General features: G+C 54.2%; 11 protein-coding genes across 11 annotated transcripts; 6 read left to right on the forward strand and 5 right to left on the reverse strand.

Moving 5' to 3' along the window:
• Positions 1 to 294: 294 nt before the first annotated feature.
• Positions 295 to 937, reverse strand: BDZ99DRAFT_513116 (uncharacterized protein; the record flags this gene model as incomplete). Its single annotated transcript, XM_033724679.1, has 2 exons — positions 295 to 618; positions 704 to 937. 2 exons carry the CDS (start codon positions 935 to 937, stop codon positions 295 to 297), a joined length of 558 nt encoding a protein of 185 aa, XP_033583807.1.
• A 781-nt stretch (positions 938 to 1,718) lies between these two features.
• On the reverse strand, positions 1,719 to 3,543 carry BDZ99DRAFT_456656 (endocytosis and membrane growth and polarity). The gene is made up of 6 exons (XM_033718503.1): positions 3,445 to 3,543; positions 3,346 to 3,392; positions 3,140 to 3,283; positions 2,267 to 3,058; positions 2,135 to 2,212; positions 1,719 to 2,082 (listed from the first exon to the last, which is right to left on the reverse strand). Exons 1-6 carry the CDS (start codon positions 3,461 to 3,463, stop codon positions 1,996 to 1,998), a joined length of 1,167 nt encoding a protein of 388 aa, XP_033583808.1. The 5' UTR covers positions 3,464 to 3,543; the 3' UTR covers positions 1,719 to 1,995.
• A 1,574-nt stretch (positions 3,544 to 5,117) lies between these two features.
• Positions 5,118 to 8,863, forward strand: BDZ99DRAFT_374122 (RNI-like protein; the record flags this gene model as incomplete). Its single annotated transcript, XM_033714905.1, has 3 exons — positions 5,118 to 5,175; positions 5,277 to 8,093; positions 8,166 to 8,863. Coding segments are annotated over 3 exons (3,573 nt in total), but the record flags the coding sequence as incomplete, so codon positions are not given.
• Positions 8,864 to 9,358: 495 nt separating this feature from the next.
• BDZ99DRAFT_430517 (glutamate-cysteine ligase modifier subunit) lies at positions 9,359 to 11,031 on the reverse strand. Its single transcript, XM_033717252.1, has 2 exons — positions 10,690 to 11,031; positions 9,359 to 10,637 (listed from the first exon to the last, which is right to left on the reverse strand). The coding sequence occupies exons 1-2, from the start codon at positions 10,710 to 10,712 to the stop codon at positions 9,686 to 9,688; spliced, it is 975 nt and encodes a 324-aa protein (XP_033583810.1). The 5' UTR covers positions 10,713 to 11,031; the 3' UTR covers positions 9,359 to 9,685.
• A 34-nt stretch (positions 11,032 to 11,065) lies between these two features.
• Positions 11,066 to 12,143, forward strand: BDZ99DRAFT_456660 (AP-2 complex subunit sigma). The gene is made up of 5 exons (XM_033718504.1): positions 11,066 to 11,152; positions 11,207 to 11,240; positions 11,290 to 11,407; positions 11,464 to 11,738; positions 11,842 to 12,143. The coding sequence occupies exons 1-5, from the start codon at positions 11,073 to 11,075 to the stop codon at positions 11,872 to 11,874; spliced, it is 540 nt and encodes a 179-aa protein (XP_033583811.1). The 5' UTR covers positions 11,066 to 11,072; the 3' UTR covers positions 11,875 to 12,143.
• Positions 12,144 to 12,965: 822 nt separating this feature from the next.
• BDZ99DRAFT_513121 (repressor of RNA polymerase III transcription MAF1) lies at positions 12,966 to 14,195 on the forward strand (the record flags this gene model as incomplete). Its single annotated transcript, XM_033724681.1, has 2 exons — positions 12,966 to 12,971; positions 13,035 to 14,195. The coding sequence occupies 2 exons, from the start codon at positions 12,966 to 12,968 to the stop codon at positions 14,193 to 14,195; spliced, it is 1,167 nt and encodes a 388-aa protein (XP_033583812.1).
• A 32-nt stretch (positions 14,196 to 14,227) lies between these two features.
• BDZ99DRAFT_3220 (uncharacterized protein) lies at positions 14,228 to 14,986 on the reverse strand. Its single transcript, XM_033714290.1, has one exon. The coding sequence runs from the start codon at positions 14,778 to 14,780 to the stop codon at positions 14,259 to 14,261; it is 522 nt and encodes a 173-aa protein (XP_033583813.1). The 5' UTR covers positions 14,781 to 14,986; the 3' UTR covers positions 14,228 to 14,258.
• Positions 14,987 to 15,474: 488 nt separating this feature from the next.
• Positions 15,475 to 18,062, reverse strand: BDZ99DRAFT_3147 (uncharacterized protein). Its single transcript, XM_033714287.1, has 4 exons — positions 17,820 to 18,062; positions 17,598 to 17,700; positions 17,226 to 17,383; positions 15,475 to 17,177 (listed from the first exon to the last, which is right to left on the reverse strand). The coding sequence occupies exons 2-4, from the start codon at positions 17,636 to 17,638 to the stop codon at positions 15,577 to 15,579; spliced, it is 1,800 nt and encodes a 599-aa protein (XP_033583814.1). The 5' UTR covers positions 17,639 to 17,700; positions 17,820 to 18,062; the 3' UTR covers positions 15,475 to 15,576.
• Positions 18,063 to 18,753: 691 nt separating this feature from the next.
• Positions 18,754 to 20,506, forward strand: BDZ99DRAFT_483960 (uncharacterized protein; the record flags this gene model as incomplete). The annotated part of the gene is made up of 4 exons (XM_033722617.1): positions 18,754 to 18,961; positions 19,007 to 19,079; positions 19,125 to 20,062; positions 20,460 to 20,506. 4 exons carry the CDS (start codon positions 18,754 to 18,756, stop codon positions 20,504 to 20,506), a joined length of 1,266 nt encoding a protein of 421 aa, XP_033583815.1.
• Positions 20,507 to 20,854: 348 nt separating this feature from the next.
• On the forward strand, positions 20,855 to 22,417 carry BDZ99DRAFT_456664 (uncharacterized protein). Its single transcript, XM_033718505.1, has 4 exons — positions 20,855 to 21,117; positions 21,286 to 21,531; positions 21,592 to 21,906; positions 21,956 to 22,417. The coding sequence occupies exons 1-4, from the start codon at positions 20,968 to 20,970 to the stop codon at positions 22,013 to 22,015; spliced, it is 771 nt and encodes a 256-aa protein (XP_033583816.1). The 5' UTR covers positions 20,855 to 20,967; the 3' UTR covers positions 22,016 to 22,417.
• Positions 22,418 to 22,854: 437 nt separating this feature from the next.
• BDZ99DRAFT_513125 (uncharacterized protein) lies at positions 22,855 to 23,268 on the forward strand (the record flags this gene model as incomplete). Its single annotated transcript, XM_033724682.1, has 1 exon — positions 22,855 to 23,268. A coding segment is annotated over one exon (414 nt), but the record flags the coding sequence as incomplete, so codon positions are not given.
• Positions 23,269 to 23,279: the final 11 nt, after the last annotated feature.

Below are 23,279 nucleotides of genomic sequence, written 5' to 3' on the forward strand. Positions count from 1 at the left end.
ATCAGCCACGATAAACACTCGCTGTGCCCTGTATGGATCCCAAGCGCCGGCAGGGCCCCTGAACAAGCCTCTGTGCCGGGTTGGAGATGGAGGGGAGCGGTTCGCTGCAGAATCCCGCACAGCAGACCCCGAGGATGGTGCAACGTGGCGCGAGAAGCGTGGAGAAAAGGTGAGAAATCAGCCGTGGTGGTGTGCAGACGTTGAGTGAAGGAGAATTGCCGGAGGCCTGCGGTGCGGTGGGAAGTTGCGGCACCAGGTCGACACCTTGGAAATGTGCAATCAGGGCCTGGTAGGCTACTCGCAGGCTATTTCCACACGGTACGGAGAGGCAGCGGCGGCGGTCGTTATGGGGACTCTGGCTCGGAGGGCGCAGTGGGAGTGGTCGAGGGGGGTGACACGGGGGCTACGGGATGGGGACCAAAGACGCCCGCGGACGGCGGGTGGCTGCATTATGAACAACGGCTCCAGCATCGGCGGCACGCCCAGCATCGTGGAGTCGTCGCTCTCTCGTGGGCTACGGCTACGTGGGCCGAGCGTGCCAGTGACGACAAAGCCAGACTGCGGCCGTGGACGTCCGATCGAACCGAGCCTCAGCGTCACAGCGTTGTTCCGTTGGCGCTGGCACGTGCATCGCAGAAGCTAAGCCCTGCATCACCACCACGGCGACCCGCTGCTGCTGCCATCGCGATAGGCCACTACGCACAATTCCCTGCTGGTGATGATGTCCGCTGCAATTCGTCTCCATGCCGGCCCAAGTCGCCGTCTGTGCCATGTCATGAGACGCCTCTCCGATGAACGCGGTGTGGCGGGCTTCTGGAATCACAATTCGCCTGTCAACCCTGTCTCTCCGGAATTGACAAAATGGCGTCTTTTCTGAGGCAATCCAGTTGAGTGGTCCCCCAGCCGCTGCATCGTGGAACTGCATGAATGCAGCCATGAGCACTCCAGCGCGGCATAGACGGCTAGATTATTCTATCCCTTTCGTCGCTTCAGATCATGCCATTCACTTCCAGCCCCGCGTTTACCATAAACTTCACCTTTCCGGCCATATACAGCAGTGGATACCACAAAGGACCGAGCCGTTCGCCAGGTCCTTTATTAAGCAAATACTGCGTTTGGCGTGCTACACGAACGCTCAATGCCAACGGCTCGTGCCGGAGGCGATACTGCACCTTTGAAGCCACTGCTTCCACGCGGGTTTTGTGTATGCAGCTGCGGCCGATGGAAGAGCATACAAGCGAATACCAAGCCCAGAACTCCGCACTGCATATGTTCCTGGGCATCAGGCGATGCGTGCACGGCCGGCCCTGTCTTTGTTCTACGGCTCCAACATGGGGAGATCGTGGTGTCGTTCCTTTGAACCCCCAGTTTGTGCTACGTAGATAGGACCGCTTACTCCATTGGAGCAGGCTGATCGAGCCATGCCGGTTCTGCTTCGTGTTACTCTGCTTGTGTTGATTAAACACGGAAAGAAAGGACCATTCGTAATGTCAGTCCATCACACTATCTTTTGGCGAATAGAGATAGTAGGCTGCCACAATGAGCCCACTGCTCAATTTGCGCCTGTTTGAGGAAAAGTGTCCGAATATGCCATCAAGGGTGACTATGCCTCGCCTTGGGTTTCCACAACCTCTTTTGCCCCTCTTAGTCGTGCTTTGAAGAGTTCTTAAAAATCTATGGCCTGTATCTAGTTTCTGCACTGCCGTCCGAGGTTACCCAATGCGTGTATAATGCTTCAAAATGGTACTCATCTCGCTCAGATTCCTAGGAACCTTTGAGGACTCGCACGCAGTGCCAAGACGTGGTACACAGGCCTTTGGCAAGGCATTGGAAAAGATGGTGAGCAGATTCACAGGCTGCGTAAAAGAGCCAGCGCCGGGCGGATGGTTACGTTGGAAGTTGTGTAAGTTTCTATTCTTTGACTTATGTGCAGTGCCGTCCGGACCTTGCATGAAAGGAACGCCGGACTTTTCTCCACCACCTTTCCTTACTCGTCTACCTGGCTCCAAGCTTCTCCAAAGCCCTGGATCCTTGTTCTTCCCACTCCTGTTTCGAGATCCACATGTTATCTTTATCCGCCATCTATGCATCGTTAGTAGCTGGCAAAAGAAGAGGAGTGTGGAGGTTAGCTTACGATGTTGGCAAGAACTGCACCGCCAAGGAACACCATATGTCTCCGTCGGGGTGGATCCTCAATTCGCACTTTGAATTTCTATATCGTCCTGTTAGTATGCTGCTCCGAAAGGGGTAGAATTCCGCCGCTTACATTCAGTCTCTCTGGGTTGCCTTGCAAGACTCTGGTAAGCCACAGCTGCTTCAACTCCTTTTCAAGCCGGCTGGGAAGGCCTGGGTACATGCTGCTGCCACCGCTCAGCACGATGGCCTTGTACAGACTGCTTCTGACGTCGACATCCGCGGCTTGAATGGTGTTGAATAGAAACTCGGCGATACCAGGCTGCTCGACGTCGACGAGATGTGGTTGGAACAGGCATTCCGGCGCCTCGAATCGCTCGCTACCGACCCTAATGACGCGGCCATCTGGGAGGGTGTAAGACTCCACGAGCACAGTGGTGTCTTCGCTCAACCGCTGGTCCAGCTCTAGGTCGTACGACACATAGCATAGCTTTTCCTTGATTTGGCGAACCGTCTCGAAATCGGCTGTACGGTTCAGAGCATATCCTCGCCGTAATAGCAGGGCAATCAGGTTTCGCGTCACGTCTCTGCCCGCAACGTCCAATCGCCTCGTCAGATGGTTGAGGACTGTGCTCTCGTAGACTGGCACAATGTGTGTGACACCATCGCCAGAGTCGACTACCACACCAGACGAGAGACCCTGCGCATAGAGTGCCAGCACTGCCTGTATAGCAACATAAACGCCCCCGAAATTGTAGCGCTCGAACATGACCTCGCACATCTGTTCGCGATTTCGGAGAGGGTTCATGGGCGGCTCAGTGAGGAGGATCTTGCGGCCGGTGGGATCAATTTTCATCTTCTCGAAGAAGGTGTAGTCCCAAAGATGTTGCATGTCATCCCATCTCTTTACAATGCCATTCTCCATCTGCAATTGGTGAAAGCGTCAGCTCTTGTCTGGTCCAAAATCGGGGACCATCGCCTCCATAGCGGATGGAAAGTGTCGTACAGGATATGTGATTTGCAGCATAGACCGCGCCGCAGCTGCTTCATCACCGCACATGATATCCTTAACGACAATATCGCCATCTCTCTCCTCCGAACGTAGGATGGGGCGGCCGACTATTGAGGGATACTGGTGGTCTGGGAAGTTCTGTATATTGGAAAGGCACGGTTACTACTATCTTATTCTGCGCGCATGGGAGGTCTGCGAACCTGTCCTGCATATCCAGCCTTCAGGAACCCGGTCCCGCCGTCGAGGACTTGGGGTGTCGTCAGCTTGCGCTTAATATGGCAGGGCAATCAGATACTCACCTATGGGAACCTCGGCCATGATTGCTGTAATGTGAGAGCTTCAGAGGCCGAGGGCGCGACGTTGCGGAGATCAATGTGTTGTCGTTGGCGTTTGGTGAGGGGTGCCATAAGCATGGTGGAGGTGAGCCAAATTCGTGGGCTGTGGCCCGTGCACGGACTCTGATGGGCCCAGGTACTTCGTACCTCGAAATCCAACACCAAACACTTCTGCTCGTTCAATATGTGGACTTTAGTATAATCTACTTTATAAAGTACAACTCTTGATACACTTCACGGCCTCTACACATGTGTTCATCCTATCGAGTTAATGGTCGTGCGATGAAATGGCCTATCAGTACACCTGCTATATCTAGGTGGTCATGGTCGAGAGCGGCATGAAAACATTTTATACAGTGTTGTTTCAATCTCTTTCTCTTGTCTATTCCGTTTAGTACGAGCAGTAGAAAGTAATGAAGAGACACACCTAAGTCTTTTACTTGCCAAAAGATGTCCACCATCATTGCATGTAGCTACAAATTCCAAAAAGAAGGGCTGATGAGAGACATATCTGAGTCTGAAAGGCGTTCTTTCAAGACTTCTGCAGCGATGCGTGCTGAGACGTGACCCGGAGGCTTTTGATTTGTGGTCTTACTCCCAGATCTGTACTGGCGGGCTGAGTCCAGATGTATCCACTCTTTAACATCACAATTGTAGACGGTGCTGCTGCGGACATGGCCGTCTCGAACAGCTGTTCCAATATGCCATCACGACTCAGCCCATGGAATATGTGGTTTCCGGCACGCTTTGGTGCACTCCTGAGTAAGCAATCTTAGTGAGACTGGTAAGCTGCAGAAAAGAGAAGCGATTGATACGTGTTCGGAGTCTGCGGTTGCTCTTCGAAGCCTCACACCAAGCCTCTGAGACGCTTGATCACCAGAACGTCACTAATCTCAAGCGGCCCGTGACGAGAAATCTACGGTCATGCGGCGGAGGACTTTGTATCTTCATGTTTCTGCCCAGTGCCGGGTTGCTGCGGCTCCGGTTCCGAAGAAGAGAAAATCCGGCTGATTTCACCGTGGCGCCACGAGCTGCACGCATCTTTTAGCGGAGGGGAGCCGGATTGGCTCGTTTGGTAAGCGCGCCCAGCTGATGGTTTTGATGGCGATTCAGACGGGTCAGACTAATCCTGAGCGCGCCTTGGGAATCAGCCCTTGAGGAGGCTGAGGAGGCTCGACAAAGGATGTTCGGGGAGCGAAACGGCCACCGCAGTTGCGCAGTAGCTGGGCCGTGGTGAGGATGTTATGCTATCTCTCACCTGTCAAAGACTGGCTGCGGGCGCAAGGCGCAGGGTGCGGTAACCATTGTCCGCCCGATCACATCGACATCATAGCGTTTGGCATGCCGACAGCGGATCGCGAATGGGAGCTGCAATAAATTGTCGCGGTCAGCTGTTGCGACTCTGCGTCCCCGGTATTCCCAATGCCCTCCGTGCCCTCTGTGCCCTGCAAATACCTGCCCTCGCCCCGCGACTTTCTCAGGACCCATCTAGATCCCACGACTAAACCGCCAGCCTCTCAACGCTCAACCCCACCACCTGCCTCCGCTGACCAACATCCTCATTCACCACCTTCTTGCCTCCACTTCTCACACTTATGGCGCGCATCTTATAGCACGCCCCGTCCAAATACGCGTTGTCCGGCATGGAGGACTATAGCGGTGTTGACGTTAGCTGGCTGCACCACTCCAATAAAGGTGAGCGCTTCGCGGACGGTGTATACTACCGTCCGAAGAACCTGGGCGCAACGACCGCCTCACTGCGTTCGCAGAGCTTCTCGTATTAACATGCGATACAGATCACCACCATCGACTGCAAGCACCATCCTCCCCGGGACTTGCGAGAGACGCTCCTCCTCGAACCTCAGCTCATGGCGGTCTTCCCGATCGCCACCCTCCACATACTCCAAGCGCATCCTCTACCGAGAAACCGCCCTCTCCTCCTCCTGCGCCTGCAACTTCGGCTTCCAAGCCGATTCCGAAGCGACCCAATATAAATGGACGGCAAAGTTCGGAAAAGATCCCAACCCTTAACCCGCCAGATTCGAAGTCCCCTTCCAGGCGCAATTCGTGGATAAGCAGCATAAGCTCCAAGTTTTCGTCAGCCCAAAACACGGGACAGCAGCCTCAAACTGCGCCGACATCTACTCCTCCGTCGACGATCAATGGCGCTCAAGGCGCTACGTCATTGCCAGCGACCTCGGCTACCGGCCCAAATGTGAACTCTGGGGCTGCCAATGAAGCAACTGGGGGACCTCCGGACTCTCAGATACCCCAAGCTCCGAAAGCTGGGACGTCCTTCTTTTCCAATGCGTTGCGCCGCCTCTCGTCTGGGACGCAAGCCTCTCCCCTCGGCAAGGTGCCCCCTCATGGAACAATATGTCCCCGGAAGGTCATGAATGTTGACCTGAATCGTGATCGATGTCTCGTACCGGAATTAGAGCAGTCCAAGCTTCGGCGGGTCGCGTTTTGCGTCGATGTCGAAATTGCCGGCGGGCCTCGGTACAAGGACGAGGGGGATTGTGAGGACAAGAAAAAGAAGCGCAAAGACAAGAAGCTCAAAGAGCGAGGTGAGGGAGAGGCCCTCAAGCACCCTGAAGCTGTTGCCGAAGAGAAGGAAAAGGCTGGCTTGGTACAGGTTACCAACGAGACTATTGGAACTGAAGATGTGCTGGGTACTGAAGGCACATCAAACGAAAACGATAAGGACTGCAAGAAAAGAGAGAAAAAGAAGCGATCCGAAGCAGAACGTAAGGAAAGAAAAGAAAAGAAACGGAGGAAGGCTGAAGAAAACGGTACCGTACCCCTTGAATTGAGCCGGGACGATGACGAAGCAAGCCCCAATGTTACTCCCGCGATATCCGGAACGTCAACTCCAAGAGCCCAGGATCGGCCGACCACTGATCCTCTCCGCATATATCGACGATGCTGTCAGCTCAGAGAAACGCCTATTCTGAAGCGCGTAAGCGACCAACTCTCGCACCCTTATAGCTGTGCCGTTGCTCTCCCTGGAGTAGTCACATGTTTGGACCTCACTGGTTCCAGGTTACAGCTTGCCGACATTGTTACTCTTGGAGACTGGCTGGCTATCGTGCCCGTGATGAAGCTCATAATGGACGATTCCGATCTCACAGATGAAAAGACCCGCGTCATTCTCGCCGGGTTACTGTCAGCCAAAATTCCAGAAAACCTAAAGCGTCGGTCTAGTACATATGACCGGGGTCAGAATGGTCAGATTGGGAAATTTGAGAAACGCACCGGAGTGATAGAGAAGCTGTCCCTGAAAAACAACCCAAAAATTACTCGCGAGGGTTGGAAGCATATTAGCTTATTTATCTATATGTGCAAGTCGCTGAAGGCTATCGACGTTTCCATGGTCCCATTCCCTCGAGCACAGAGCATACCTTCGACAAACGGAACAGCATCACCGAAACCACATCAAACAGAAATTTCCGACACTCTGTGCAAGGCAATATCGGAGCGTCTTGGTGGCTCAAGACTGGAAGAGCTTATCTTAGCAGAATGCTCCCTTTCCACTCAGGCTATCAGAAGGATTATTGACGCGGTGACTGTCAGTGGTATTCAGCGTTTGGGTCTCGCTGGCAATGATATTGACGATGAAGGGCTTGACCATGTCATCCGATATGTCCGTTCAGGCGTCTGTCAGGGCTTAGATCTTGGTGGAAACGATCTAAGGAATGGTATCGGCCGCCTCTGCGCAAGTATCCCGCCAGAATGCGCACTATGTCTTCTCAGTCTTGCAGACTGCAATCTTGAACCGGATTCCCTGAAGCCACTCCTTCCCGCGCTCGCTGCTCTACCCAACTTCCGATTCCTCGATCTCTCGCATAACCGCGATCTGTTCTCTACGCCGCTTCCGAGGGCTTCCCTTTACCTCCTCAGGAAGTACCTTCCTCTCATGCAGAATTTGAAGCGAATTCATCTCATGGACGTATCAATGTCACCAGTTGAGGCCATTGGTTTAGCTGAAGTACTTCCGGAATGTCCTCATCTTGCACACCTGAACATTCTAGAGAACCCGCAACTTTCAATTGTCTCAAGTGCGTCTGATGAAGAGAGCCAAGAAGATGCTTGCGCTCTGTACGCATCTTTGATGGCAGCAGTAAGAGTTTCCAACACCATTATCTGCATAGACGTCGATGTGCCCGGTCCAGAGACGGGCGAAGTCGTCAAGGCTCTCGCCAAACAAGTAGTAGCTTATTGCCTTCGAAATATGGAACGCTTAACAGAAGTATCCGAGTTCAGTGGCATTGGAGAAGGGAAAGATGTAGAGGTACCGGAAGTGCTCCAACATCTCGTTGGCCGAGGTGAGGGAGAGGACGACGACGATCCTGCTCCAGATGATGACTACATAGTGGGAGGGACAGGAGTCGTCAAAGCCCTCAGCTACTGTTTGTTGCAGAAAGCATCCGAGCTACGGAGACCATCACATCCCACCAGCGGAGCTACAACACCTAGCCGTATTGGCGCCGCAGGGAATCCGGGCAAAGCCCTTAACATGTCGAAAAATCTCCTCGAAAGTGCCCGAAATATTCGGGCTCGGTTACAACCAGCGATAGTGAGAGAATCCAGGCTAGACAATGATATGGGGTATCGTAAGTTTCCCGATATATTTTCTTGCCACTCTGTGGTCTATGCTCAGCAAAACCTGATACTAAATATGATAGGTCGTCTCTTGTTCCTCGATCAAACACTTCAGGGCATGATCCAAAGATTTGAGGAAGAATACCCTGAGTGTCGTCTTTATTCCGCTGGCAACATGTATTCCGACACTGCATCTACACACTCCTCTGCCCACAGCTCATCATCACCCCCTACATCCACAGCCGCAACTTTCTCCACGAGTCCTTCAGACACGCACGCCATCGAATCTGATGACGAGGAACGCAAGGCTGCGATTCGCTCCCGCCACAACTCTGACGTCTCGCTCGCTTCACGTGCTCTTTCTATGGAGGAAGGCAGAATCCATCGCTTGGGTCAACGCGTTCGTGCCGAGATTTACAATCATTCTCGGCCCTCCTCTTCCTCTGGACTAGGTGACCCTCTTTCACAAATTGAGGCACTCTCAAAAGTGAAGGACGGCCATTCCACTCCTACACTACACGAGATTCGCAGCAAGCTGGATGCATTGACCGGAGAAGAGCTGCGCCTTGCGGCAGAACACGGCGACTGGGAGGAGACCCTCAACCGGATCGGCGAGAACGCAGAAGAGATCCAACGGCTAAAGCATGAGTCGCCAGAGGAATTCAAGGTGTTCAGCGATGCGCAGAGGGCGGCGCGGTTTAACACCGGGAAAGCGCACGAGGGCTTTCGAGCCAATGGGTCTGCCATACACGACCAGAACGACTCTGCTATTGAAGATTAGCCCCTGCTCAGATTAGTACACCCAAGCGACTGTACTATTTTCCTTCATATAGTAGTCATCGTGCTCAGAGATTTTGCTACATCAACGACTCATCTAGCAAGCGTTTTAGGATGTCGAGCCTCGTTGTCATTTTGCAATCTTCATCTCATTTTTCCTTTTTTCTATTTTTCATAAGACCTGCGTGCATGATAGTCGTGGACGGCTGGGGCAGGGGACGGTCTTTACTGGCCTTGACTGAATCTTCCATCATTTATTTGTTTGATTTTACATTGCCGCGGTTCAGCGTTGTTTCAATACTGTACCAAAAGTAGGAGTTTGGATCGGGGACTCAAACTCTGAATTTGGCTCGTATGGGAGGGGGGTTCTGATGTTGCATATACCATGCCATCGGTCGTTCATGCTATTTATTTGATGAGTCTGCAGTCATATGACTTTCACAATAGACTATCCATGTTTCTTTTAGCTGTGGCTGCACGATATTGCAATCGCCTTTGGACTATTCTGGTGGGCTATGGGACGATTAGAACTTCCAAAAGTATAGTCTGGGCTTACTTCCCCTCGACCATGACTTTAATGATGTCAGATGCACGTTGTGCTAATCAACATAACCCAAGCATAACTCAGATCACGTCTTTGGCCCGGTGATTGTCACCACCTAGGGATTACAAATCTGTTTCCAACACAAGTGGTCCGATAGAGTTGAGAAACACATCATCTCTTTCTATTTCTTCTGAACAAAAGTACCGCAGCAATTCAAGGATGCTCGTATGCCATGCCGTAATGCCAATCAATGGATATATACACGTCTAGCCCTCAACTTCGTTACTCCCCCCTCAGCTCAGCGGCCGCAAAATACCCCTTACTCTCCACAACACCCCGATTCTTCACCACAGCAGTATATTTCACAACCCACTGCGGTTCCACATCGCCCCTCAACCCCGCCTCTTCCGCCCCACCCGGCGCCGCCAACACGCCCGCGCCATGCTCTCCCGACCCCAGAAGCTCCCGTAACGTGCCCCTCGGTAGCACATTCGTGCAGTCGTTATGCGTCAGCAGCTCGATCCCCTCTTGCTTCGCATACAGAATCAACGGCTTCGGCACCACGCAGCAGTCGCGCACATTGATCTGATCCACCGCCGGCCGCACCTTGGTCTGCGGCAGGAACCGCGCCAGCCGCTGCGTCCCGAACTCGGCGACGCCTAGTTTCGCAATGATGCCCTCCTCGTGCAGCTTCTCGAGCGTCCGCCATGTCTGGGTTATGGTGTCGATGTCTTCGGGCGCGGTCTCGGCATCTGGACAGCCGGCGTTGGTGGACATGGAGCGCGAGTCCGAGGGGTCGGGCGAGTCGTAGTCGGAGTCCTCGTCGTCGGCGTCGAAGCTGATGCCGGGGAAGGACACGATGAGGAGGTCGATGGAGGAGACGCCGAGCTCGCGCAGGACCAGGTCGATGGCTTCGCGGTTTTGGAGGCTGCGCCGCGAGGAGGGGATGTTGGGGAGGTAGAAGAGTTTGACGGTGATGTCGTATTGGGAGCGCTCTTCGGCGAGGCCGGCGGGAGTGGGCTCGGAGGCGGGGATGAAGAGGGTGTTGGAGTGTTGGGAGGTCCAGGATTGGTAGGCGGCGGGCTTTGGGGGGGAGGATGCGCCGGCGGGCGTGGAGGTCTCTGAGGCTTGCTGGTGCGATGTGAAGTTTGAGCGCAGGGAGGAGGTGAGCTCGGTGTTGGACTTTTCGTAGCCCGGGCGGCGGACTACGGAGGGGGGGCCACCCATGATGTTTCTGGGTGATAGTCAGTGAATTGATTTAGATATGGGTATGAAGGGGGGCCCACGAGGTGGAGAGAATGAGCTTCATGACTGGGATTGGTTAGAAGTCACAGATAGATGATCCAGTGCAAAGAGGTCTTATGAACCACGGCGGAGGAAGAGTCGTGATCGTGTAGTATATAGTGTATTGGTAATAAGGTAATGGTTCTTGCTCGTCTCGCAGACAGATGGGCCTTTGTTGGTATCTCGAGACTCGCAAAAAAAACGAGTTGAAAAATTTCCCAGAGTAGCTTGGTATGCTCAAGGTTGTCACACCAGGATCAGGAGAGAATTGGAAATGTTATAGAGGGATCATCGTCGTCGTCGCATTGAGGTGAGGGGCACGCGGGCGTTCACTAGTGGGGTCTTGTGCAATGTAAGCGGTCCCACTCCTTCATCTCCCAGCCGAATGCTGCTTCTCTTGCCCTGGTCTTTTTCCATCGTCCTCCCCACAAGCAAGGCGCCCTCCATCTTCGCCATGACCATCAAGTAAGTCCGCTGCAAGTCGCAAGTGTGAGGGATACTGTGTCTGACTTTTTGAAGGTACTTGATCTTGCTCTCGCGGCAGGGCAAAGTTGTCAGTCTCCTACGATCCCGCCGCGCTGCCTGCCACTAACCGCCCTCAGCGCTTGGCCAAGTGGTTCACCACTCTCTCCCCCAAGGACAAGGCAAAGATCATCAAAGATGTCTCCCAGCTTGTGCTTGCCCGTAGGACCCGGATGTGCAACTTCTTGGAGTATAAAGGTTGGCAGACGCTTCTGCTCTTGTTGTGACATGTCATGACTGATGCCTCATCCCAGACACCAAGATTGTCTACCGCCGCTATGCCTCCCTCTTCTTCATTGCTGGATGCGACTCCACCGACAACGAACTCATCACTTTGGAGATCGTGCACCGATATGTAGAGCAAATGGACAAGTACTACGGCAACGTCTGTGAGCTGGACATCATTTTCAACTTCCAAAAGGCCTACTTCATTCTCGATGAGCTTCTGCTCGCAGGCGAAATGCAAGAGAGCAGCAAGAAGAACGTCCTGAGGTGTATAGGCCAGCAAGACAGTCTCGAGGATATGGAGGTAAGTTGACGCTGCTACTTGACCCTCATTAGTGCTTTCCTGTCACTGCCACCAACAACATACACCTCCCGGCCTTCGCTGACACGTGTACCACTGTCATCAGGCCGAAGATGACATTGTCACCAAGATAATGTAACCACGTACGGGCGGACCTATATACCTACCACCCCATCCGTCACCTTGACTCCTACGATGCCACCTCCGCGGTTGGCTCGACCCCGAGCGTCCCTTCAAATATATGTGGCTAATAACATATGCTTGTTGTCGAATCATAGGCCCAAAAGGACATTGAAGGAAGGCTGCGCGCAAGCGGCATGCTGTGAACTGTCGGCACGATCGATTAACAAGGCGCACAACGGAATGGTATACCATGTGATGGAGTTTGGTGTCTGGAGTTTCGACACTGGTCAACACGTTCGTCCACCGAACGATCATGTCCAACTGCGGCGTTATACGCTGAGCAATACTCGAGAGAGAGTTACTAGAGGACTAGAACCTGAGATGAATGAAGCTATTTTGAAGCCCGTTTTTTTGAAAGCTTCCTTCTAGCCGTCATGACATGAGAACCAGACTGAACATCGATCTATCGCTGGAATCAGCTATGCACCGCCGCTGACCTTGTAGCCATACTAACGATACATCCGGTCTCAGCATTTGGGAACACCACGGATTTCTTGAGCACTATCCAGCAGAGGCAACAGGGAAGATCCATTGTGAGAAATCCACTGCTTCTGGTAACGGACGAACCACAGCACTACTCTCGACCTCCTCATCGACACTGCTTTAGCCATTGGTGGATTGCCGTCGTTGTTCAAGTTGCTCCAGTTGCACTCGCCGGGCACCCTTTGCTCCAATCATTGACGCACGTCGAGCACGTCACCTGACGGTCTTGGTCAGCTCACCCTCACCTCCGCGTTACCTAGTAGCCGGGACGACCTTCTCAACAACCACGACCTTCACTCAACGTCATGCATTATCCTACTACTTCCGCTTCCTGCTAGGCGCTCGTCTGGCTTGAACAACACGCAGATCTCGGTCTTTGCACCCAGCCTGGAGCGATTCCTGAGTGTTGTCTTGCTACAGCAGGTCACTTCCGACACATCAAGGACAAAGAAAGCGCAAAGCCGCCGCATATCCGAGCCTACGCGCGACTCTTTCGCCAGCCGGTCCGCATATCTCTATCATCCCTACTGCTGAGACCGCCTAGGAAGCCTAACAATCAACACCATGAAGGTCCGTCCCAGGCCCGATCCTGATAACGAGAGCTTCTTACTGACACCGATTGCCCGTGCCTAGTACCTTCCAGTCCGCGACCTTGAAGTCGTCGCCAGCGCACTGAATTTCGAAACTCCCGATTGTCATATTGTCGGCGGATGCGATCTCTACACTACAAAGGCGGCGGGCAGCGATAAGAAACTCTACAAGACGATCGAGAACTCGCTTGAGTCGCAATATGAGTCACTTTTGCGCCTGTCGGCCTCGCTGTCCCCCCCAGAAGCCGCGTCGCTCGCCGAGTCAATGAATCTCGCTCGGTCGAGTCCGTTCGGTCCGCTGAGCCAGATATCGAGCCGCCGCACCTTTGCCTATCTTATCGCGACGCTCAACGCCAGCCACCCGGACTACGACTTCTCCCACACCCTCCGCCCGACCGATTTCCGCAAAGAGCGCAGCGTGCGCTCTGCCATGAACACCATCGACACCACACTCTACAACCTGCGCCCGCGGCCGTCTGCAGCCATCCTCGCCGTCCCCTACCAATGGGGCAGCGGGGCTATCGCACCGGGCGCGCAGACGCCCAACGGCAGCCAGACGTGGGGCCCGCGCATGTGGCAGCTGATCGACAATGAGATGTCCCTGAAAGACTGCGAAATCTACTGCTACACGCCCGATGAGGACCCCTTCTACGGCGACGACGGCTCCATCTGGAGCCTCAATTACTTCGTCTTCAACAAGTCCAAGAAGCGCGTCCTGTACCTCTACCTCCGCGGCCTCAGCGCCATCTCGCAGTCGCCGACGGCGCTCGTCGCCAAGCGCAAGCACTCGCAGCGCGGCGGCGGAGCGAGCAGCGTGGGCGCGGGGGCCCGCAAGCGCGCGCGGTACTGGCTGGGCGACCGCGCCGAAGACAAGGACTTTGAGGACGGAGGGTGGGGCGAGGACGACGACGAGTACCTGGTGGTCGAGGAGGAGTCGAGCGAGGATGACGATCTGGACGTCGATTTCCACGCGCTGGTAAGCATGCCACCGCCGCCGCCTAACGTGCAGGTCGACGCCGCCACAACCACCCGCGACGACAGCGGCGCTACCGCGAAGGAGAAAGGGGACTCGTCGGCGAGCGCGAGCGAGGGCGACTCCGAGGAGGAGGAAGAGGAGCCGAGCGATGTGGAGATGTCGCGCGAGCGGTCCAAGAGCACCGTGAGGGCTGTCAGCGAGCAGATCGCCGACTCGATGGAGGTTTAAGCCTCTCAGAGCGAGCGTCAAAACGACACCCATCAACGCGCCGAAACAGCGCGGTTTACGAAATCAACACGAACGACCAACGGAAACTTGTTTTGCGACATCGGCGTTTTCCGTTTTTTCAGGCGAGCGCTGGCTGGTGGGAGCGGCCGTGCTCTTTCCGGAAAATAAACGATACCCGTCGAAAAGGTTTGTCTTCACCTTTTTTTCCTTTTCTTTCTGCAATGCACACACATCCCCTTTGCCCTTTTGCCCCCCCTTTTTCTTTTCTTGGCTGTTAGGCGTTGGAGCATACCCACCTGGGACATCGGAGTTCCAGACGGTTCGGCGCGAGGGGCTGGGGATTCTCTTGGGGCGTTGGGATGACTTTATTGGCCGGGGGCACACGATAATTGGGGGGGGGAGGCTCGGATGGACGGTTTCTGACAATGCTGGCTTTGGATGGATGACATGTCGTCTTGAATGGATGGCTTTGTCGTCTTGAAGGGATGGCTTTGTCGCCGTTGATGGATGGCTTGTCGTCTTGGATGGATGGATGGATGGATGGATGGATGAATGGATGGCAACGTTGTCCTGGATAGGCGACATGGATGATGCTGATGCTTGATCCGTCCTACAGACGGATCCTAACGCTGGGTAGGTAAAAAGCAGGTGGCGAGGGCGAGCTACCTTCTTCGTAGGGAGGCCGCCTCCCCCCCACGAGCTACATACCTAAGTTACCCATCTACTTATTGGGGATTCTTGAGTTTCAGCGTGGCGTGTAATTATAGTCCATGCATCATGTTTTTTTTCATGGATTCACTTTGAAACTCTCGTTTACCGCTGCCTGGGGTGCTGCCCCGATAGGCTATAACAATCGTAGACGACGTGCGAAGGCTGGCGCAGTGTGATTTAAGCTGGTCAGAACAGGCGCTTCTTTATTGGCCGACGCGTTTTCATGGGCGTACAGCGCTACCTAGTGCTTTGTATATGATGCTGTGAAGGGGGTAAACCTCTGTTATCAGAACCCTACTTCCAGCGGCCTCTCCTTCCATCGGCCATAGTTTCTTATATATGTCTGTCTTAGTATACCATCCATAGACCTATCGTCTATCATACGATCTAACGCATATTCCTCTCTTACCCAGCCTAGTCCCATGTAAATGCCCACGCCCACGCCCATGCCCATGCCATGTCCCATAGTAAATCCGAAATCCGATCAGTCCCTAACTTTTTATAAGAAAAACAATCATATATAGGCCTGTATGCCAGACGCAATAGCTGTGTGTCGGGCCAGGAGAACGCCTCGCCTCCTGCGTGATCCCGGGGTATCATGCAATGCAGTCATGAAGTACAAGAGTGAGGAGTGTAGTGGAGAACGTGGAAGGAGCGCTGAGCCGAGTGCTCATGAAGGCGCCTCCGTGAACGGTGAAGCGAAGAAAGATTCTTGGTCAGCCAGGCCAGCAATCCCATTTGTGTTGGCTATAAAGGCGTCGAAGTCCGGCGATGCAAGATTGCTGGGAGGCACGAGGGGGATGCCGTCGTGGCCACCGTGAGTGAGGCAGCCAACGCAGTTACAGCCGTCCCCGCACTGGCATGTGCCAGTGACATCGTTGCAGCCTGGGAGAACGAGAGTCTGGAGGAAGAAGGTGGACGGTGAGAGTGTGGGCTCGTTGTCTTGGTCTCCAGGACTGTCTTGGTATGCTGGGCTGTTGCTGGTGTTGTCTCCTTTGGCGGTGCTGGGTCTTGGGGTTTGGCTTTGGTCGTCCCTCGAGCCATTGACGTTGAATTGCTCGAACTCGGTCGGTACTGTTGAGTGAACCGGCATTCTTAGACCACTCTGCGGCCAAGTATGATCTGGTCCTTGAAGGTAACTTTCCGAGACTTGATTCGGGTTGTATTGGAAGGGCATAGTCTGATGTGGTCTAGACATGTTCATACCTTGAGCAGGGGCATAATATGCGAAGCCGTAATGCTGCTGTGACACTGGCAACGGCTGGTGTGGGTAAGCGGGAAGCGCGTACAAAGAACCAGAGCCTCCATTTCTCATGAAGTTGTCCATGTCGAGAAGATAAGCGGTGGTTGCTGCGTTCTGTGGATGTGCAGCACATCCAAAGCAGTTACAGCCATCGCCACAACGACAATTATGCTCCATATCGCTTTGGCCAGTGCCGTTCGGAGTACTATGACCGTTTTGTGTGGCTAGGGGTGTTGGAGGCTGATACACTGCAGGACTTCCATACATAGGCCCGATGAAACCATATCCAGGCGGCATTCCAAAGTTCCCAGGGGAGTGCCCAACCTGTGTTGGCATAACCATATGTGATAACGCGCCTGGGCCCACGGAACCATATCCGGGCACCTGTGAAGGCATTCCAGATGGGAAGTGACCATTCATGGGAAACTGAAACTGATGATAGGATGGTGCGTTCTGTTGCGAGAGTTTTCGATTTTCCGTCATTGATAGTTGCTCTGTTTGAGCGTCAGACTTCGGTCCGGAGCAGCATGACTTCTTCACAGCCACCTCATTCTTCGGCTCCTGACTTTTGCTACTACAGCATGATCCTTTTTGTGGCTCGGACGGGGAATCTACTTCTTTGATGGTTTGTTTTGGCTGGCAGCACGAAGAAACGTTGGCCGGTTTTGCTGCCACGGCTCGATATTCGGCTGGGAAGAAACTTGTATCAGATTGGCTTGGGTGGCGAGGTGATATGGGCCCCAAGCGTGGAGTTGAGCTGGTACTAGAGGCCGGTGAACCACCAGTGCTTGAAGTTGGCTCTGAGTCCTGGAAAGAAGCATTGACTGGAGGCCCAGCTGCTTCGGGAGAGGCTATGACACCTCCTTGGCCACTCGCATTCATGGCCTTCTCGAGCATCGCCGGGGAAATGACGCTGGTAGATTTCCGGCTTCGAGCCTTCTGCACACGATTGCCATTGCTCGAAGGTGCTGGAGTTGAGGTTGGGGTTGCCGCAGCAGGGCTATCGGATGGACAGAGACACGAGGATGCTAAGAGGCTGTTAGTGGCAAGTAGGGTCAATGTAGAGAGGCACTAACTCTTTGGAAGGGTGTAGGTGATGGAGATTGGACCACAACTACATGTCCCAGCGGGATGCGGACAGCTACTTAGAGGTCGGCCGGGTTTGCGGACCTCTTGTAGCACGCGATCCTTGTGGTCACATTTTGAAGACCTGTGGCCACGAATGCATGGGCCGCTAGAGAAGGAGTCAGCAACGAGGGCACGCAGATTTTGCTTTCTTCGGTGCGCGCGGTGTTGTGAGGAGACATGTAGGGAAAGCAAGGCAAGTCGACATGCTGACTTGGAGCAGGAAGTGCAGTGATGACATGGAAGGTCTCTCAGGCTCTGGAGAGCAAAGCAGCTTGCATGGAGTGGTTTGGAAGAAGTGGCATTGCGGCATTTGAACTTACCAGGCGACCTTCTTCCTGAGTCCTTCAACGTCCACCCACATGGCGGCGGGCTATCAAGGGCCGGGGAACGTGCTCGTCGAGCCTGGGTTGATCATTCGGGGACCTGGATGCGCCTGTGAGCGTGTGGCTCCCGTGAACTGGATGAAGGGCTCGCATCCGCCCAAGGCCCAGCGCGGCGGGAGGACTGGCAGTGGGGAACGATGGACTGGAGGGCCGACTTACAGAGCTCGAGGCACGTCTGGCGCCGGGGGGGCAGAGGCTGTCACACCTGTGCGGGCCCTGGCAGACGGGTGGGAGCAAATGGAGAGGATGCAGAGCAACAGGTGCAGCCCCGCGATCTGTGGCTCGAGCGAGAGCAGCCGGCGGGGGGCTCGAGGAATTGAGGCCCAAGGGCCGTTTCAGCGGATTGAGATGGGCTGCGTGTGCACGCTGCGACGAGGGACGAGAGCGGTTCCCCGACGAAGGGACCACGGTGGAACAAGTCAACTGCAGTCGGTTTTGCGATGCGCCGCGCGAAGGCGACGGGCGGCCGTGTCAGCGGGAGGTGGCCGTGGTCGAGCGGCCGGACATTCACGTCGTGGGTTATGCGAGTGAGCAAGTTTAATTCCCTCTTGCAGCGATAGCGGCGCTGCATGGCACAGAACAGCGCGCCCCGCAAACCACCCCTCGGCGCAGCAGGCGGCAGGCCAGGAGCAGCGTGCGGATGGTGAGATGGCGGCCGTAAGACCTGAGGTGGGTGCTGCATTGGGGCTGTGAATGAACAAGCGGCTCTTTGTCTGCGTTGCGTCTTCCTGCGTCCGGTGACCTAGCGCGGAAACCGAGTCTATTAAAGAGGTGGCTTGAAGATTCATTGGCTCGGGAGCTGTGATTCACCCCTGAAGGCGCACACAATTGCTGCCTCATGCAGTACTTTTGTGGCTTGATTTCCGCGCTAGGTCGCCGCACGCAGGACGAGGCTGTACCACCACCACCACCTTAACCGCCAAAGAGCGGCATAGCGAACCCTGCCACCTTCACAGCCAAGCGACTCCTCCAACTCCACCGCGCCCCACCGATGCAGTTGCATCCATACAATGTACCAAGCCACTGCTTGCATGATATCTCCAGCTCCCCACCCGCCTCTCAAGCAGGCCCCCGTCTTGTTCACAATTACCAGATGCTTGAACCACAACTCTCAGGTACACGCAAACGTCAACGCCCAGAGCAGCCTCAACCAAACGAAATTCCGGCGTCCAAAAAGCAGAGGCGCAGCCATCCCAGCAGATCCCAATCACCGGCGGCATTTTGGGATAACTTATCGAAGATCTGGTTGACGAAACGAGCGTTGAGAGAGCTAGACCGAAGAAACACTCAAGCTGCTACTCGTAACTTCCTCGCTGAGTCAAAGAGAAATGGTCAAACCACCCAAGACACCGCCCACTATCTTCGTTGTTGCGATCTGAGGACCCTGGAAGACGTGAAGCGGTTTGATGACGCTCTCTAGTACCCCGAACCTATCCATCCTTCCAATCGCTCGAGCCAGTCGAGTTCTCAGAGCCGACAACGGGGTTCAATGAACCCCCCGGGCACTGAGCCCACCACGAATACAACAAAAACAAAGAGCACCGGGGTTTATGACTTCGCCTTTGAACTACACCTTGTAGATAACGCTGTTTATCCTCATGGTTACAGATATCTCGATAACAGTGTGCCTGCGAAGCCAAATGACTGGAGGGCGATCAACCAAATATTAGCACAACGTCGACCTTCTCTCTCACCATCTAAATTCACTGATGAAGAGTTTGAAAGATTTGCGCAGACTGATGCGGATGCCGTTGGAGAAAAAAAAGTGTTAGAATTAGTAATTCCCACTATTGAAGGCAACATCACAAACGCTGGATACCGCTTAAGAGGAATCCCGTTTGACAACCTTGTCCCCCTAACGGACCGCGCGCTTAAACCTGGGAACCCAGACATCTACTACGGCGCACGCCCGGAACAACTTGCTCGAAAAGTCCGCGACGAGCTTGGCGGCCAAATTATTCCTTCAACGGAGGACAACCTTCCCATGGCACCAAACTTCTTCCTGACGGCCAAGGGGCCGGATGGATCGCTGGCGGTGGCTGGACGACAGGCTTGTTACGACGGCGCATTGGGAGCGAGAGGCATGCACAGTCTTCAGTCATACGGGAGAGACGAGCCTGTTTCCGACGACAACGCTTATACCATTACGTCGACTTATCACGGCGGCACTCTCAAGATGTACACCAGCCACCGTACACAGCCAACCAGCGCCGGAGGCCGGCCTGAATACTACATGACTCAGCTGAGATCCTTTGCAATGACCGACACTGCTGAGACTTTCCGACAGGGTGCCCGGGCGTATAGGAACCTAAGAGACTGGACAAAAGAGCAGAGGGACGAAGCTATCCAGCAGGCGAACGAGAGAGCCAACCCAGTTGCAGCTGAAGCACCAGCACTAGCAGGTGTGCGCTTCGAAGTGCGCGAAAGGACGGAGGGAGTATGAGGGCATCGTTCTGCGCGGCTTGGGGAGGTAGTCCACAGGTGTGCTGGGCGAGTTAACCCGCTGGAATTGGCGCTTTGGTATCGATAAGGATGCGGCCAATGAAAGCATTTTGTGATGAGAACTACGGCGACTTTCGCACGTGGCATAATGTGTATACCTCAGTACCGTGTTCAACCCACGTTCAACATCCTAGTCCGAGCGTTGCCCGTCAGCGGGTTAAGGGATGGCGTCGGGCAAGGCGAAAAGGCAGTGCAAAAAGATCTGATGGCGACAAGAATTAAATGACAGCTCGGTGGAGCATACGAGAAGGCGACGTTCGTGTGGGCGGCTGGGCGTTTAGTGGAATTAATAAGTAGTTTGCCCTTCGAATAAGAATAGGCCACGATCATGCGATCTCTCGTAGACGCAAGCCCTATTGACCCGCGCTTGGCCCGTCCCTGCAGCACGTCCACGCCGGCCCTTTGATGCCCTCCATGTTCCTGGAGACGAAAAGCCCTGTCGGAATGCACCCCGAAGCCGACACGGCACCTACCATCTCACACTCCCGACTCTGCCAATCTGTCACAGATCTTGGGACTGAAGCACGACCGCATGCCGTTATATTAACCATATCTACTCCCTGCCAACTTTATCTGCATTCGACCCGGCTGTAGTTGCAGTGGTAGCGAGTGTTTGCCGTCACGTGGCCGGAATGGAGCATCGCTTAGACTGCACAACTGAAGGAGCTAGTCTCCAATTTTCATCACCAACATCTCCACCGATTTAGTCGCTGTCTGGATGAACATCAATATCTCTAAGCTTCCTTCGTCAACAAGTGTGTGTGTGGCTTTGTGTCTGTTGTAACTGGTCTTAATCAAGCCCACCATGGCCTCTGATTCCGAGGATGGAGACTTGAATCTCTTTGCAGAGCCCGAAGGTTTCTATCAACCCGAAAAGAGTGCCACATATGCCCCTTATACCATGCTTTCTGGACAGGAGCTGCAAGTGCGTCTAGTTGGACACAATCCGCTTTGGGTAAGACACCTGGACTAGAACTTCAAAGCTATTTCTTGCCCATCGTCCATTCATTTCTGTTCCTCGTGCGATAATGCTTTCTCACATCTTCTTATATCGTCATTTCTCACTCCATGATTTCTAGATTTTGATTATTGGCGTCTCGATGCATGGTTCTGACGGTACCAGGGTCACCTCCTCTGGAATGGCGGCCGTACTCTCTCAAAATATTTCGAGCACAACATCCCAACGATAAAAGGAAAGACAGTCCTTGAACTGGGCGCTGGCGGTGGACTCCCAAGCCTCATTTGTGCCATCTCTGGAGCTAGTCAAATCGTCGTGACCGACTACCCTGATGCCGACCTTATCGACAACCTCCGCCACAACATTACTAATTGCAGCTTATTACCTAGCACGTCAAATATTCATGCTGAGGTAATTACGGGTCCCCTGTTGAGTGAATTCAATGCTGATGTTGATGCTGATGCTATGCAGGGCTATCTTTGGGGAGCAGATGTTGATAAGCTGACGGCTCACTTGGCTCAATCTAGCGGATCCAAACGCTTCGACGTCTTGATTCTCGCTGACCTCCTTTTCAACCATTCTGAACACGCCAAGCTTGTCAAGAGCATTCAAGATACCCTGGAGCATTCTCCTACAGCCACGGCTTTTGTGGTGTTCACGCCATACCGCCCCTGGCTGCTCCAAAAAGACCTGGCCTTCTTCGATCTCGCTCGTGAGAGCGGCTTTACCGTCACTAAGATTTTTGAGAACATCATGGACAAGGTCATGTTTGAGGAAGATCGTGGTGTGAGTGGCTTCAAGTCTCCGAGGTTTCTAAGAACTTACATGAGTCTAGGATGAGCTTCTCAGGCGTACAGTCTATGGCTATGAGATCAAATGGGCGGACGCTTCTTGATCTTCCTCCGAAAAACAAGCCATGGCTAGGATAACGACGATGTAAAGGCTTGGTCTGACCAGCGTGCAAAGGAGAAGGGTAAGAGTGCATGTTGATTCGGCAGAGTGTCGACTGCAGTCCCTGAAGCAGGTCAAAAACGGCGACCGTTGGCCAACGCCCAATTTGACTATAATCCTGCTGGCCATTCCAGTGGTAATTGTGACTTAAAAGTCATGCGAGTAGGACCCCGCAATACCAGGCCGCCTTGAATAATTAGGATAATGAGACATCTACTACGAACGCCCTAGCTGTGGTCTTTAGCTGCGATAAAGAGAGAATGCTCTCCACGTTGATGAGATTGAGCGAAAGCAGAACCGATAGCAGAACCCACAAGATAGAGACTATTTATTGAAAACACTGCCGCACGATGCCCCTCTTTTTGCTATCATTACCGTGATAGGAGCCCATTCCCTAACGTAGGCATCATACTAAATTTCGCTTCTCCACCTGCCCACCTGTAATAAATAGTCCTAAAACACAGAAGCAACCTGATAGGCCCGGGGCTAGCCTACGAACCACCTCCTCCAACCCATTTCCAAACCTCAAAACATGCTCTCACACTCCCTTCTTTCTCAGCCTTCCAACGCATACCTCAAACCCGCAAATCCCGATACTATCTGACGCCCACAAACCCCAAAATGACGTAATGCCCCTCCACTAACTCCAACACCAACCTCCGCATCCCATCCCATCCCATCCCATCCCATCCCATCCCATCCCGCACCTCTTCATACCATCCACGAACCCCTCTCATACCGCCCCCTCAACTCCCCCCCCCCCCCCCAAAAAAAAAAAATTTAATGCCCCCCCAATCCCCCTACGACCCCCCAACCGACGCCCTCTCCATCGCCGACCTCCTCGCCGCCGCCCGCACCCACCTCACCCGCCTGACGCCCGCCGCCGCCGCCGCCGAGCTCGCCGCCTACCACTCGCACCTCGCGTCCGACTTCAAACCCCAAACCCCACCCCCGGCCCCCGTCCTCCTCATCGACATCCGCCCCGCCGCCCAGCGCGCCGCCGAGGGCCACATCGCCGGCGCGACCGTCATCGAGCGCAACGTGCTGGAGTGGCGGCTCGACCCGCGCAGCGCAGCGCGGTTGGAGGCCGCGGGGGGCCGGTACGACGCGCGCGCCATCGTCATCTGCCAGGAGGGGTATACGAGCAGCCTGGCGGCGCGGGAGCTGCAGCGGCTGGGGTTGTCGCGGGCGACGGATGTGGAGGGGGG

This window comes from Mytilinidion resinicola, assembly GCF_010093595.1.
Source record: "Mytilinidion resinicola strain CBS 304.34 unplaced genomic scaffold BDZ99scaffold_1, whole genome shotgun sequence".
In the NCBI taxonomy this organism is placed as follows: Eukaryota; Fungi; Ascomycota; class Dothideomycetes; order Mytilinidiales; family Mytilinidiaceae; genus Mytilinidion; species Mytilinidion resinicola.